This window comes from Dasypus novemcinctus, chromosome 29, assembly GCF_030445035.2.
Source record: "Dasypus novemcinctus isolate mDasNov1 chromosome 29, mDasNov1.1.hap2, whole genome shotgun sequence".
Classification (NCBI taxonomy): Eukaryota; Metazoa; Chordata; class Mammalia; order Cingulata; family Dasypodidae; genus Dasypus; species Dasypus novemcinctus.
This window is the reverse complement of record NC_080701.1, coordinates 13,689,508-13,704,599: the sequence shown is the minus strand read 5'-3', so window position 1 is coordinate 13,704,599 and position 15,092 is coordinate 13,689,508. Positions and strand designations below refer to the sequence as shown.

The following is a 15,092-nucleotide window of genomic DNA, read 5'->3' as shown; positions in this document are numbered from 1 at the left end:
ATCCATGTGGAATCTGAGCCTCCTCTTGACATAGAGCTGCAACGGACACAACCAATCCAAGGTCCACAGAGAAAAGGTGGCATTGGAGTGGGAAAAGTGGCCATGGTGGCTGACGGGGATGGGGAAGGGCAGGAAGAGATGAGATGTGGAGGCGTTTTTGGGACTTGGAGTTGCCCTGGATGGTGCTTCAGGGGCAATCACCGGACATTGTAAATCCTCCCAGGGCCCACTGGATGGAACGTGGGAGAGTATGGGCTATGATGTGGACCATTGACCATGAGGTGCAGAGATGCCCAGAGATGTACTTACCAAATGCAATGGATGTGTCATGATGAAGGGAGTGAGTGTTGCTGGTGGGGGAGTGGTGGGGTGGGGGTGGTGGGGTTGAATGGGACCTCATATTTTTTGAATGTAACATTTTTACAAAATGAATTAAAAAAAACAAACAAAAGATCACTCTGAAGGAGGAGGGTCGTATTTTAAGTTAAAATTCAACTAACAGATTTTACTACAATGGGTCCACACCCACCAGAATGGATTAACTTTCAGAACATACTATTCTGGGGTCCCTACAGCTTCAAACCATCACTCCACCCAACTTACTGGAAAACTCTTTAGGTACTGGGAAGCTGTCAAGTACACACTGGTGGATGCAAGGTTTCCAAATTTTTAAGTTTTCCTAAAAAATCTTACATTTTATCATTAGCAATAAATACCAACAGTTTTTTCCTTAAAGCAAGAGGCCTGCTTCATTCATATTTAAGCATGTCTGCCAAATACCCAAGACTGAATACCCAACCATAGCTTGTCTCTCGGTGATTCTTTTTGGTAAAAATGGTTTTCCAAGACAAAAGCAGCTAATTCAATGAGCAACTCAAATAACCAAACAAGTGATTTTCCTTGAAACAACCATCAAACTTTGTTACGCAGCATGAATGCTTTATGCATACTTAACATTTCTTCACACAGAATATTGAAAACGTATGTATTCAAAAATTGAGAAATAATAAAATCCATGATTTGGAGCCACTGCCTTGATTTGTGCTAAGGTGCCCAAGGTTTTACTCGCTATTGCTTTGCACCCTCAGTGCAAATGGCAGCATAGTGCAAAAGACAAATAACATGTTGGAATTATTATGAAAATAGTTTTGACTTTGTAGATCTCCTAAAAGGGTCTTAGGGACCTGCTGGGATCCACAGACCAAACTTAAAAAATAATTTTACAATATAAAACAACAAAAAAGATTCTGTGGAAGACTGGTGACAGGGAAAAAACATGTCCATGATATTTCAAAGTGAAAAATAACTAACAACGTTTATGTCTGACTATGTTATTCCACTTCTAGAAACTACCTGAAATAAGGCAAAACTAACAAAATCACCAATATAAAAAAGGTTATGTGAATTATGGTATATTCACCAAATGGAATCTTAAGTAGATGTTAAAAAAAATGCGACTGGCCAACGCTTACTGACATGGAGAGGACTTCATGACATGAGTAAAAAATGTTTGTTGCAGATCATTGCATACAGTATTATCCTAATTATAATAAAAATAATAAGAATGTATGTGTAGATATATATCCAAAGGAATGTAAATACGCAAAGAAATGACTAGAAAACTATATATCACTATTTAAAAGGAGTTACTTCCTTGAAAGGGGTTGGTAATCGGACATGGGAAAATGAGAACAAGGGGAATTTTATGTTTTCAAGAATAGCTTGAATGGTTTACAATGGAAATTCATCCATGTATTATTCATGTAACAAATGAAAAGAAGTCAATATAAAAAGGTTTGGCAGGACAGAGTATCCAATGGTGGAACTCAGGGAGATTGTTTTTTTCTTTTTTCATGTCCCTGAATTTTCTAGCTTTTATATAATAAATATATTTCTTCTTTATTCAGAACTGTTTGATAAAAAAACAATCAATGCATCAAAGGCTTTGGGATGCATTTATAAACCATATGGTGAACTGCTTAAAGTTCTATTAACTATAGGTTATCCAACTCTGTGTTACAGTATAGGTTTTAAATATGTAAGTGATACGTGCAACATAAAGAGATATAAAAATTAAAGCCTGACATCCAAAAAAAATAAAGATACTCAATGTAATTAATTAACCAAATGAAAGTAAAATACATACACAAATATCTTTATAATATTCATTATGAAGGCCATTGTTTTATTATTTAAAAATAATAGACATATTGTATAAAATACAAAGCACGTGGTTGCATTGTGTAATTGGTAACCTTTGTTACATTCTTTCCCCCTATTTACATGTAACCCAAAATGTAATGTTTGATTTTCACTGTCTGGTCCACTATTACCATTTAACAATGTTTATAAGAGCTTATTCTAAAAACAGTAAAGTCAATTGTCTCCAAAAACAGAATTTTGGTAAGATAGGAATATTTCATATCATGCAACTACTAATCAACTACATGAAACCATGGCACATTACATTTTCCAAATACATTGTTTTACAATGAAGAGATGAGAAAACCGAATGATAACACAGTTTCTTAAAGGAATCTTAAAGATATAATTTAATATTTTAGACTCTCAAGTTCTTAGATAACCCAAATATTTTATGTAAATTGCAGAAGGCTGATTTAACAGGCCAGTCTTTCAATAACCAGGTAATTTTACTTTGGGATTAGAATATTTTTTAGCTGAAATTTGATCCAATTCTTTTCAGAAATGAAATACCTCTCCTCTCTTATAATATAGCAAGATATACATAATTTTTCTGGTAACTGCCAAGTTAACTAAAAAAAAACTTCTTTTTTGTTCTGGCAATTGATTTCTTACTGGTTTCACCTAAGGTCTCGCTTCCCTTGTCAAACCACTCAGGTAATCTTCTCTTTGAGGTTTCTGCAGAAATCTATAGGGGAAAAAAAAAGAAAAAAATACTTGTACTAATGAGAATGTGTGTCACAAAAACTAACACAATTTACTGAATATACTTCTTCTACCCCCAACCAAATAAAACAAAATAATTAGACCTATAGAATTTACTGTGGTCAAAAGTCAATAGAGGAAAAAAATCATTGTATCATTTCTTTAGGCAATTACTTGTCATCCCATTTTCTATTCTTAGGCACTAATGTGTAGACACTCACCTGGAAAGGAAAGAAATAGAGCTCATTTTAGATCTATGTCCCATGGAATATTTGACTCTGAGCTGACCAAAGTAGTGAATTTAATGTTATGAGGAAGGTATCTGCCTGGGCATGTATACACACATGCACACACATATGCACACGCATACACACACACACACACACACATTAGGCATGCGAAAAAGAATATCACTTCTAATGTCTACACTGAATGACAGAAGAGAGGCTCAACTATCATCAGCATCTCACATAGTCCCAAGACGAACTAGATGCTCAAAAAACCTTTGCTGAATAAGTGTTTCATAGATTACTTTGAGCATCTGCTGAAAACTATAGATCATTTTCCAGAAAAATGGATAAATGTAGATAAGCAAAATACTTTGCATACAATTAGGGGGCTTGTGCATTAAATGAAGTCTCTGGACATTAGGTTTACAGTCCCTGAAAAAATATTTAAGAAGAGGCAGTGGTTATGAACTATACCATTTGCACCCGAAAGAGATAAAACGGTTTTAAGTCAATATGTGTTCCATAGGCCTAAACGAGCACAAATTTGTGTTATCTCAGTTTGAGTACTAGATCCTCAGAAATACAGAGACTCTGGACTCCAGCAGAAGGACTTGAGGGAATGGAGGCATCTGAAGGACTTGGAGGCCTCATCCAAGTTACAATGTGCTTGTTAAGTCTAAGATACAAGAATATAATTTATTCTACTTCAAGAATAAAAGCTATATCTATATATTATTCATGAACTGCTTGCTATGTTTTATTATGTGTTTGTTTTTGTTTGTTTGTTTGGTAAGTTTCAAAATATTTAAGGATAGGAAAAAGGCAAAAACTCTAGGCAGAAGATTGTGAAACTTTATGAAAAAAAAGTAAAAATTGTTAGCTGTTTCAGCTTTTAATTAAAAAAAACAATTAAGACTAAAAGGGTATTTTAGCAAAAGTTAAAGAAATGCCAGACTAAGATAGTAATTGTTCCCAGATACTAATTTCCTCACAGGGAAGAGAAGACCTTAAGAACACACAAGATTATACACACTGTAATATACTATTATGTTTGACTGAAAAATAAGAAATACTAGGGATATAAAATGGCACAGAAATGACCGTATTTGGGTAGAGATAAAGGAAGCCCAGAAATATCTATGCTTCCCACCCAAAGATCTTAATATTAAAATACCTGTAGCCATAAACAACTACAGTTCCTTACAACAGCGTGTGAACCCCAGAATGCATTTGGAAGCAAGAAAACCAGCTAGAGTACAACTAGGTAAAAGAACAAAACAGACCAAGATATCTGAACAGCAGCAGAACAGGAAAAGAAAACCACAAAACCTAAGCCTAATACAATGGAATAATCATGGACTTTGAAACCAGTTAGACCCAGGTTTGAATCCTAATTGAACCAGTTGCTAAATATATGGCATTATCTATGTGATCTAAACCTCAGTTTCTTCACACACACAAAATGTGAATACATATAACATCACTAGACAATTGTGGTAATTAAATGAGACTATATACAAAGTGTCAACATGCATCCTGATTTATCCTTAGCACTCATTAAACTGGTACCTAATGTCACTTAGTCTTTCATCTTCTATAACTTTTCTACAGAATATGATCTTCACTTTTTATTCTGTAACTACAATAATGATTTTATTTCATTCAGAAAAGGGGGGAAATGTTTACTTACACTGAATGTGTCTTTTGCATCTCAACAACAAGTATCAGGAGAGATTAATTATAAAGTCTAAGTCACTTCAGAACCACTTCTTTCCAGTGACTTACTTCCTTCTCAGAAGGCTAAAATTCCCAGCAACCATAACAAAATTTTGAGACACTGTTTACATCTTTCTAATCCTCCACGTTCCATTCACAAACTATTACTATTAAGTTGAGAATAAAAAGCATTAACTCGTTCGCTAATTATATGTACCCACATACACAGGTAATTTGAGAAATATATGTGTTATTTTCACATTTAATTTCATCTATAACTAAGAAAAATCTAAACATATTAGCTATCAAACCTGATGTATTTGTCATGAAAAATATTTTATTAAATTAATTTTACCTTTGAATGAGATTCTGTAAATAAATCTTCTACTTCTGGATCATTTGATGGCTGATTATGAGAAGTTAGTCTCAGTGAATTTCTGTGACTCTCGTCTTGCAGTGAGAAATCACCAGGATGTTTTCCTTCAATCTTTAAAATTTTTATGGAATACAAAATAGTTATGCCATGTACCACTTCTTATTTAAAAAACAATGCAAAGAAACAATGCAAAGCAAGCAAACCTTAATAAATTTTCTCATTATTCTAAAATACTACTTTTTACAATTATGATCATAATAATATTACCCAAAAGGCATTTTTTCTGAGTATCTTAAAACAAAACTATCAATACTAAGACATAATCTTTCTTCATTAAACCATAGGCATGACTGAACTTCTACCTTAATAGAATACATAATAGAATTGAAAATAACAATATATCAATTAATAAAAAGGGTTTGTTCAAAGGACATTATTTTTAATTAGAACCCTCAATTATAGTTTGAAGTAGACTGTGGGATGAATCCAGGTCAACATATGAAAGATCCTGAAACTAGGCCTCCAGCAGGCTCAGTCCCCAGCAACTCTACAGTAGCTTCCTACACTAGGAGGCAGTTGAAGGAGAGATACCATACACGGCTCAAACACCTATTACTCTATCTCCCCTTTATTAATCCAGCTCCCCTTGGTCAGGTGTTACATCTTAGGGAAAAAGCAAAAACGCTAATGTATGGTTAAAATAATATTTTCCTATAAATGTGCTTCACTAGTCAAGAAAAATCACAAATTAATACCTTTTTCTGTATTGATAAGAGGAAGTTGGGAAAAATATAGGAGAGTCTTGGGCATAATCTATACAGATTAGAGGGGGAAAAAGGCTGGGAACAGAAGCCAAACTGCACTGACTCTACCTAAAGTATATTTTCTTTAATGACCTTTTTATACAAAATTCAATTATTCAAATAATGTGAAGAATTCCAATTAGTAAAATTTCACTTGATTATCCAGGACATGACTATATCCAAACCTTAACAGAAACACAGAAATAGGAAAGACCAGTTTCCCTTATTTCTAAGGAGAAGTTTAACAGAATCCCTAATCTCCAAATATAAATACTAATTCCTATTATTGTCCTTTAGGAATGAAAACAATTTTTTAGTTAATGATGAGTTTTCATAACTTTTATCATAAAGTCATGGGATTTTTAGACCTGTAAGATACTGAAGGTCCGATTACAAATCTACAATCTTTTAAAGAGACATCTTGTCAAAAATAGTTTTTCTGATTACAATTTGTTTATCTAACACAGCAATAATTTCAAAGCATTTGATTTTAATAAAATACACCATCTACAATAATATTGGACTTGTGATCTTTCTTTGTTCAAGGGAAAAAGCACATTAGGATGTGCTTATCACTATGAGTAACAACTATCATTGTGCCCTAGATATTCAAATAACAGTCATACCATGATGAGTGACAGAATGATAGACAAAGCAACTTTGGGGATATTTATATAAGAATTTGTTTTCATATTCATTAAGCACACTAACTACAATATGCTTAAAGCCAATATTTTCAAGACCTGTGATAGAAAAATAATTTCTCAGGCTACATAATAAATATGAGAGAGAGGTAAAATTTAAGCTAACATTCCATGTAAAAAGCTAAATAGATGGACTATATTCCCCTTTTCTGTTTTGTAAAAAAAAATCCTTTTTTTTTCAGATGGGATTTATGAAAAGCAAAGGAAATCAAACAGATAAAGAAGTTAACATTGGGAAACGGACTTGGCCCAGTGGTTAGGGCGTCCGTCTACCACATGGAAGGCCAGCGGTTCAAACCCCGGGCCTCCTTGACCCATGTGGAGCTGGCCCATGCACAGTGCTGATGTGCGCAAGGAGTGCCCTGCCACGCAGGGGTGTCCCCTGCGTAGGGGAGCCCCACGCGCAAGGAGTGCGCCCCGTAAGGAGAGCCGCCCAGCGCGAAAGAAAGTGCAGTCTGCCCAGGAATGGCACCGCCCACACTTCCCATGCCGCTAACGACAACAGAAGCGGACAAAGAAACAAGAGGCAGCAAATAGACACAGAGAACAGACAACTGGGGGAGGGGGGGAAATTAAATAAATAAATAAATCTTTTAAAAAAAAAGAAGTAACATTATCAGAATTTATAGCAGTTCAAAAACTAGAGCATTCTAGTATCAGAATATGCAAATTGAACAACTGGTACTTTGTGAAAATTCTATATATATTTAACACCTTGGTAATAATGATTGCTTCTTCCTTGCTTCTCTTGGAAGTTAAACAGCTCTCTTCAGAATTGGGAAAACATCTCTTTTTGTTGGAATGACATGAAGGCTGGGATAGCAGTTGGCTATCTTTTTCCAGGATCTCAATTGCCATGTGAATCAGGTATGTGTCAATGTTTGCAGGAACCAACGTTCTAATTAGTTTAATTTTATTTGTATCTGTAAATGATGTAAAAAGAAGACTGTAAAATAGATCTGCAAATCATTTTAGAAAACCAATGAGATAGAAATGGTAATAGAATATTTTGAAGAAAAGGAGGAAAATTGCCAAAGAAAATTTTCTTCTTTCAAATGCTTGTAGTCCTAGAGAATGAACTAGAGTGAAATCATGTGCCTCTCTCAGTACACTAACTGAACTCCTTGCCTCCAAGACAAAGCCAGGCCAGCATAAATTAGGTTGCAAGCTATCTTTTTATAGGTTACCCAGAGAATCTAAACAACCTTTCCCAACATTGTTTCTAAAGGAAAATTTGCTTCAAATTTCAAACATCAATTACAAATAAATTCTTTGTAAAGAAATCATGCTTAAAATGGAAGCTAATTATACTTGTAAATAAGATGCTAATAAAAAGAATATTTTCAATGACTATTATAGCATGATAGAAGAAATCAATTATTTAAAATGCACATTAACTAGATGAGCATTTCTGAAGACATGTCTTATTTTCAGAAGCAAGGAACTTTTAGTTTTTTTATGACTCAACCAAACTGATCAGACTGTGTCAATTTCTTCACAACTAAAACTTTGTAGCAATCTCAATACACACAGACCATTTATGTTTCACACATTTCCTTCCAATATAGTGCTTTAGAATAGGTAAAAGTAAGCAGTTTAGAATCTATTCACTCATCTGTATGTGATTTATAAAATTGGTAACATTACATATCTAATATCCAATTCCTATTACCTATCAGACCACGTATTTTTAAATGCCAGGACAAAAAGGTGATCTTTAATTAATTATATTTTTCAGGTTTAAATTACTCCTGTCCTCCAAAGATCTTATCTTGATACTCCAGGACTTCCCAAGAACACTGCAATTTGAAAAAAAAATTAAAAAGCCAGGAAAAGAAAATCACACAGCACACAGCTAATAGAAAGTAGGACAGTGGGCTATATAACCACTTAGGATATATTACCACTTAATTTTCCCCTAACTTTAAAATTTTAAGATGTAGGAAGTACTAAGACAAAATTATTTCTACATATAATAAAAATCAGCAATGTGACTATCATATCTATTAAACAAAACTAAAATTTTACAGGTTCCTTGGTCATTATGCCATCCTAATACTACAGAAAATTCAGCAATTGACATCAGTTTTTAATTACTGAAGAATATTCAGTTATGTGTGTGAACCAGAATTTACTTGATGATTTTCATTGGCTTCAATTTTTCATTGAAAAATATGCTCTGACAGAAAACATATTACCCATACCTTTCCAAATTTCTAGATTCCTTGAAGTAGGATTCCTAACTCTCAGGTTAGACACAGTTGATATTTTGATAAATAAAATTGCCAAACTACCTGTAGAATTGTTCTGTTAATACAGTAACTATGATCCATATGTTGCTATGAACACTTGAAATGTGGTCAGTGTGATTGAGGAACTGAATTTATTTTGCATGATTCTAATTAATTTAAAATTAAAATAAACTGATAACTCAATTCGGTTTTTGGAAAACTTTTCAGCATATTTGGAAGAACCGGGGTATGTTCATTTACTTTTTTCAACTGTAAATTTTATGAAATCTAAATACAAACAAAGTATTTCCAATTAAAATTCAGGATCTGAATTGAGATATGCTGTGTAGAAAGAATATAAAATATCTCAATAGTTATACAGATTCCATATTGAACTCATAAAACTTTTGGATATACTGGGCTAAATAAAATATATTATTCAAATTAATTGCACCTGTTTGTTTTTACTTTTATAAATGTGGCTACCAGAAAACTTAAAATTGCCTATATAGCTCATTATATTTCCATTGGCCAATGCTCCTCTACAAGAAGGAGACAAAAATTTTCCCATATCTGGTCAACTAATACAACTATGCTGGATTAAATTCATTTTCCTGTGTGGATAGTTAAAATTGGATAAATTATACATTCTTAATTTTATCACACTGTAAATGTAATATTTATAAACCAATTTGTTGGGGGAAATCCATATAATCTTGAACTACAGTAGTATCATGGGTTAACGAGCTTATTTTTAAAAAATAAAAAATGTTTGAGGTATGTTATTCCTTTTTAAATCAATCTACTTCTAAAACTAGAATGTCTTAATTTTATAGAATTATGATACTAAAAAGACAATTGCCTATGGTCTTATACCATTAATGATTTAATAAATGTTTAAACTTACAATAATATAATTAGAATATAACTTCTATCTATAATTAGAAAATTCATTTATTTACTTACACATTTCTTGACATATAAAGTACCCTTTAGAAAATAAAGTACGCTTTATATGTCTATCTTAAAGCCATCCTATATTATACATATGTGAATAAGTGGCATCTAGCTTTAAATGCATTTTATTCTACCCTAACTTTCCAAGCAAATAAGTGCTAAAAATAATCCTGGAGAATTAAATGATGAACCCTGGCTGCACAGCTTCAGTGTTTTACAGAGATCATGTTACCTCCACTGTGGTGACAGGTCCCTTGAAAGCGACTCTTAATTTTCCAGTTACATGCACATGAAGAAAGAATATTCAAAATACTGTCAGGGACCTCATTAAAGGCCTCACTTTGTTATTACATGTAGGTAGAATCTCAACTCCAAAACAAACTTAAAATTATATAAACAGAAAAAAAAAACTAGAATAGTCTTTCAGAATATTCTAAAAGAATAAGAAGGTATCAAATTCCTTTAAATATTAAAGAGTAACAAAGACAAAACCTACTTAGCAAAGAAGATACCTGAAATAGACAAGTCTTCTCAATTCATAAATATTCTATTTTTAGGTATAAGATTTTGTCATAATAAAAATATAGAAAATTCCTCAATCAAGATTGTGCAAAATTTAAATTTCAGTCAAACTTGTTCACAAAAACACTGAATTACATGATCTGGCTATAGTTAATAAGATATGAAAATAACATATCTGAATCATTTACATAGTATATGTATTTTCCATTGCTTGTTGTTTATAACCCAACAATGTTTTCTCCAGTAAGAAAAAAACCATAAGAGTATTTTATCACAGAAAAAATAAAGGGTCAAAAAGCAAAGTTTTACATCAAAGATAGTATCTTCAGACCATAAATATACTGCCAAAAGGAGTAATATTTACAGCTCATGGTTGTCACAACCTTCTCAACTTCCTCTATTTTAGCTTTGGAAGTAGGTCATAATAATGTACTCTTTTATATTATATGTAACGCAGTGTATTGACAAAAGGATGAAATAAGTGCTTAAGAAGTATGTTTAAAAGTAATCGCATGTTCATTGTAAATTCAACTTAATACTTATCTCTAAGTAGAAATTTATTTAATGCTATACACTGTGTATGGTGGTAAAGATAAATGTTTTTACTAATTTTTTAGTTGCTGATGATTTCCAAATGTTTTCTACAACTCCCTGATATCAGGTTGTGCAGGTATAAATAGAGAATTTTTCGTGTTTATTATGTTCTGCTTGATTTTATTATTTTTAAATTTAAAACATTATCTAACAGAAATTGAAACTGCTATGTCAGAATATAGAGGGTACTAGAAATATGTTGAGTACTTAAAGATATTTTGCATATAAAGATATTAAATTGAATACAATTAAGTAAATTTATTTTACTTGTCAGAGGCATATCAACCTTATTCTTATATCAGGATCAGAAACTGCATATTTCTTTCTTTAAAGTTAGTTGGCAGTACAACTATCTCTAACGTGGTATAGTAGGGAAAAAAGATAACTTGCTTAGACACTGACCTTAAACATGAAATTAAAATAATTTCTGCAATTCTCTAGGCCTGAGATTCCCATCTGTGAAATGGGATAGGAGTCAGAAAAGGAAAATTTAATTTTCTTTCCAAATCTAAAAATTCTATAACTTTATGACTATTTGATTTAGAAAGCAAATTAACAGCACCTCAATTCTTTTCCACATCCAATAGAATAGAGTGTCAGTAACTGACTGAATAATATAACCTTAAATTGTCCTCTACCATCTTGCCTGCCAAAAGAACATCTATATTATGCCATCCAAGAATATTTGCCCAACAATTCTATGGTACGTAGAAAGAAAAAAAAAGATAACTATAACCTTCTTGCAGTCTTAAAATGGAATATTTATATAAAATACAGTTTTAGAACCTTCTTTTTATATGCTTACTTAGTATATCATGATTTCTTAATTAGCTACTAAAAAGTAGAGTATGAAAGGAATCATATCCAGAGGCTGAGTGATAAGATCTTACTGTATACCTCTTCAGTAGTCATCACATCAAATTTTGCATCACTATTATCACCATTTACTAAATGCTTACTACATGCCAGTGCTTTAAGTGCAATCTTTTGCCATTATATGGGAGAGGCAATATCATCCCTCCTATTTTACAAATGAGGAAACTAAGGCTCACGGAAATTGGGCAGTCTGCCAAAGCCTCTGCTCTTACCAACTATGCTACACTATCTGTCAGTTTTCAGGATGTAAGAGTGGCCAAATGACATTAACAATAAAAAGAAAAAAAAAGAGAAACCACACAAACTTTCAGAGAAAAAAAGAAACTACATAAACCACATAAACTAACCAACATTTCATCAAAGGGCACGTTTCTGTGTGTCTTGAGAGATGACATGTTTTTTGTGGTTTTTTTTTTTTTAAGATTTTTTATTTATTTCTCTCCCCTTCCCACCTCCCCCGCTGCCCCAGTTGAGAGATGACATGTTTATGAAGGAAAAATTAAGTCCATAGTTTTGAAGATTAAGAAGATATCTAAGTCTTTGACTTTCCCTAAAAATACTGTTTCATTTTGCATTGAAGAACAGAGATTTATATAAAACCACAATTCTACGTCTCCAAAGCAATTACTGTTTTTCTTCCTCTGCATGAATTACTAGCAAAATGGCTGCTGAAGTTAGAAAGACTGGAATGTCATAGGAGAGTTTCCTAGCTTTCTCTTAAGATGACTCACAGGTAAGTTACACCCCGAATATTTCATACAGTTCAGGATCTGGCCTTCAGCCTTACTGATTTAAAAACCTAATTTAACCCCAGCAGAGTCACATTTAACTAAGTTTGCAAAATGCCAATGTATTAATAATTTACAATGATAAAGTCACAACTATCACACAGATAAATACTAAATTAGCATGACTACTGTATGATTTCCTATAGGCAGATCTATACAGAAAATCAAATTATAACCAGAAAGTAGGAGTGATATAGAAGCAAAATTGGTTGTAAGGACTCTTGCTCAATTAAGAGATTGACTTAACTTACCAACTGGCCTCTAATATACTTGATATCTCACTGGCCACCAGTCCCTTTCCTGGGACATAACTTAGATGAGCACTGCCCATTATGCCTCTGCGGCTCTCCTTTCCCAGTGTTTCCACTGTTGATCAGTGGAAGTGAGGGAGATGTTCTTTCTTTAGACCTTCAGTAAAGTCTTGCTCAAGCCTAGGAATAATGCTGCCTTGTAAGGTAACTTGGAGGTCTTTGTTCTGATCAATTAAGTACACAGTGCTTTTGCTTTTAGAGGGTGATCTTATTTCCCATCTTTCCAAATTCTTGGGGGGAATTTTATAGTTGTTCTCAAGTGGGAAAGAGTTTGAGGTAATAAAAACTAATTATGTGCATTGCAGCTTTGAAGATAAGGATTTTATATGGCCACTGATTAGTCCTTATCAAATATACTGAATTATAACACACCCAATTTATATGTGCACATTTAGGGGGGAAATCCTCTAGTGAACCTTTACTTCTGTATTACACAGATTGTAATTTAAAAATAGATGAAAAAAAATGTGCAGGGCAAGCAAAGAGGCTGGATCTAAACGAGCAGAGTTGAGGTTCTAGAGCAAAGTGACAAGAAGGAAATCTTTCTAGGAGTGGGGACTGCAGATCTTGGCTCATCTCTTCAACTTCACAGTACCTGATACGTTCACTGACTGTGTTCATTGCAAACAAATGATAAGAAACTATAAAGGTTTAGGAAAAAAACTCAGTCATAAGCTCCTGGAAGTGAATATGGAGAAAATGTGCTTTTTCAAGTGATGAGGTAGAAATGTGAAAAATAGCATGTTCTTTTGGGGTGGGTGCAGAAACATGAAACTAAAAAGGAGAATAAGAATGTCTCGGTACAGTTTCCTGAGCACTAATGGGCTAGAAAGATTCTTTTTCTAAAACAGAATGATTGCAAAATTAAGGTTCTTATGGTAGCATAAAAAGTTAATGCTGTTCAAGTAAAAAAAAATTAGTGGATTACTTGTTTACTTCATGTGGGCCCAATGTTTTCGGTTATTAAGGCCACAGAAGAGGGCCACGCTGATCACCTGAGTTGACGGGAGGGTTTCGGATCACATCAGCAATAAGCTTCTGAACTTCTGGAGTCAGGCCCGCCCGCGCCGTGTCAAGTGGGAAGCCAGCTTTCACTGCCTGGGACAAGTGCATGCCAACTGTGACGACAGGCAGAGTCCTGTTCTCAGCGATCCTGTTCTAGAGAAATAACACCAAGGAACCAATGGGTTTTTAAAAGTTCACTGTACTGTATGGAAATGCCCAACACCTTCAGATAGTAATTGTTTACTCAGAAAGAAATATTCAACTAAACCTCACTTAAATTTTTCATTTTAACTATTTCTTAAAAATTACCTCCCTCATAGGACTCCACAGGGTATAGTTTTTAAAATACTTATTATATTGGATAAAACAAAATCACTCAGCTTTGGCTTAGAGTTCAATCTCATCTCTCTCTAATTATTCACTTTAAAAGCCTATTAGGGAAGTGGCCATGGCTCAACTGATAGAGCATCCGCCTTCCATATGCAGGGTCCAGGGTTCGATACCCAGGGTCTCCTGACCTGTGTGGTGAGCTGGCCCACGTGCAGTGCTGCCTTGTACAAGGAGTGCCGTGCATGCAGGGGCACCCCTGGCATAGGGGAGGCCCACACACGCTCTGCAAGGAGAGCCACCCCACATGAAGAAAAGTGCAGCCCACCCAGGAGTGGCGCTGCACACACAGACAGCTGAGGCAGTAAGATGATGCAACAAAAGAGACACAGTTTGCCAGTGATGCCTGACAACGTAAGCAGACGCAGAAGAACACACAATGAATGGACACAGAGAGCAGACAATGGGGGGGAAGGGGAGAGAAATAAAAAATCTTAAAAAAAAAAAAACCTATTAGTGGCAGAGAATAGGCCTCCTTTGGAAGTCTAATAGCTGCCACAACCTTTTGAGAATACAGCAAACTATAATCCAATAGTCAATAGTCCACACACTTAAAATAACACATGGTGCTTTGGTTGATATAAATTTCCAGACAGACAAATCCTAAAGTGATAACACAGGCTCAAAAAAAAAAAAAAAGCTCCAGATGTATTCTATAGAAGGTTCTTGAGATCTTGAGAAGACT

The 15,092-nt window shown here is 33.9% G+C and overlaps 1 protein-coding gene across 7 annotated transcripts in view; it reads right to left on the bottom strand.

Moving 5' to 3' along the window:
• Positions 1 to 2,155: 2,155 nt before the first annotated feature.
• The window catches only part of WRN (WRN RecQ like helicase), a 186,284-nt gene continuing 173,347 nt past the window's right edge, over positions 2,156 to 15,092 (bottom strand). For 6 of the 7 annotated variants that reach the window (XM_058290102.1, XM_058290105.1, XM_071212637.1 and 3 more), the window contains exons 32-35: positions 14,011 to 14,173; positions 7,451 to 7,659; positions 5,209 to 5,340; positions 2,156 to 2,890 (exon numbers count right to left, since the gene is read on the bottom strand). In XM_058290102.1, the coding sequence (XP_058146085.1) occupies positions 2,771 to 2,890; positions 5,209 to 5,340; positions 7,451 to 7,659; positions 14,011 to 14,173 (624 nt within the window). In that variant the 3' untranslated portion in view covers positions 2,156 to 2,770. The remainder of the gene's footprint in view (positions 2,891 to 5,208; positions 5,341 to 7,450; positions 7,660 to 14,010; positions 14,174 to 15,092) is intronic. The other variant, XR_011647751.1, reaches the window with a different exon arrangement.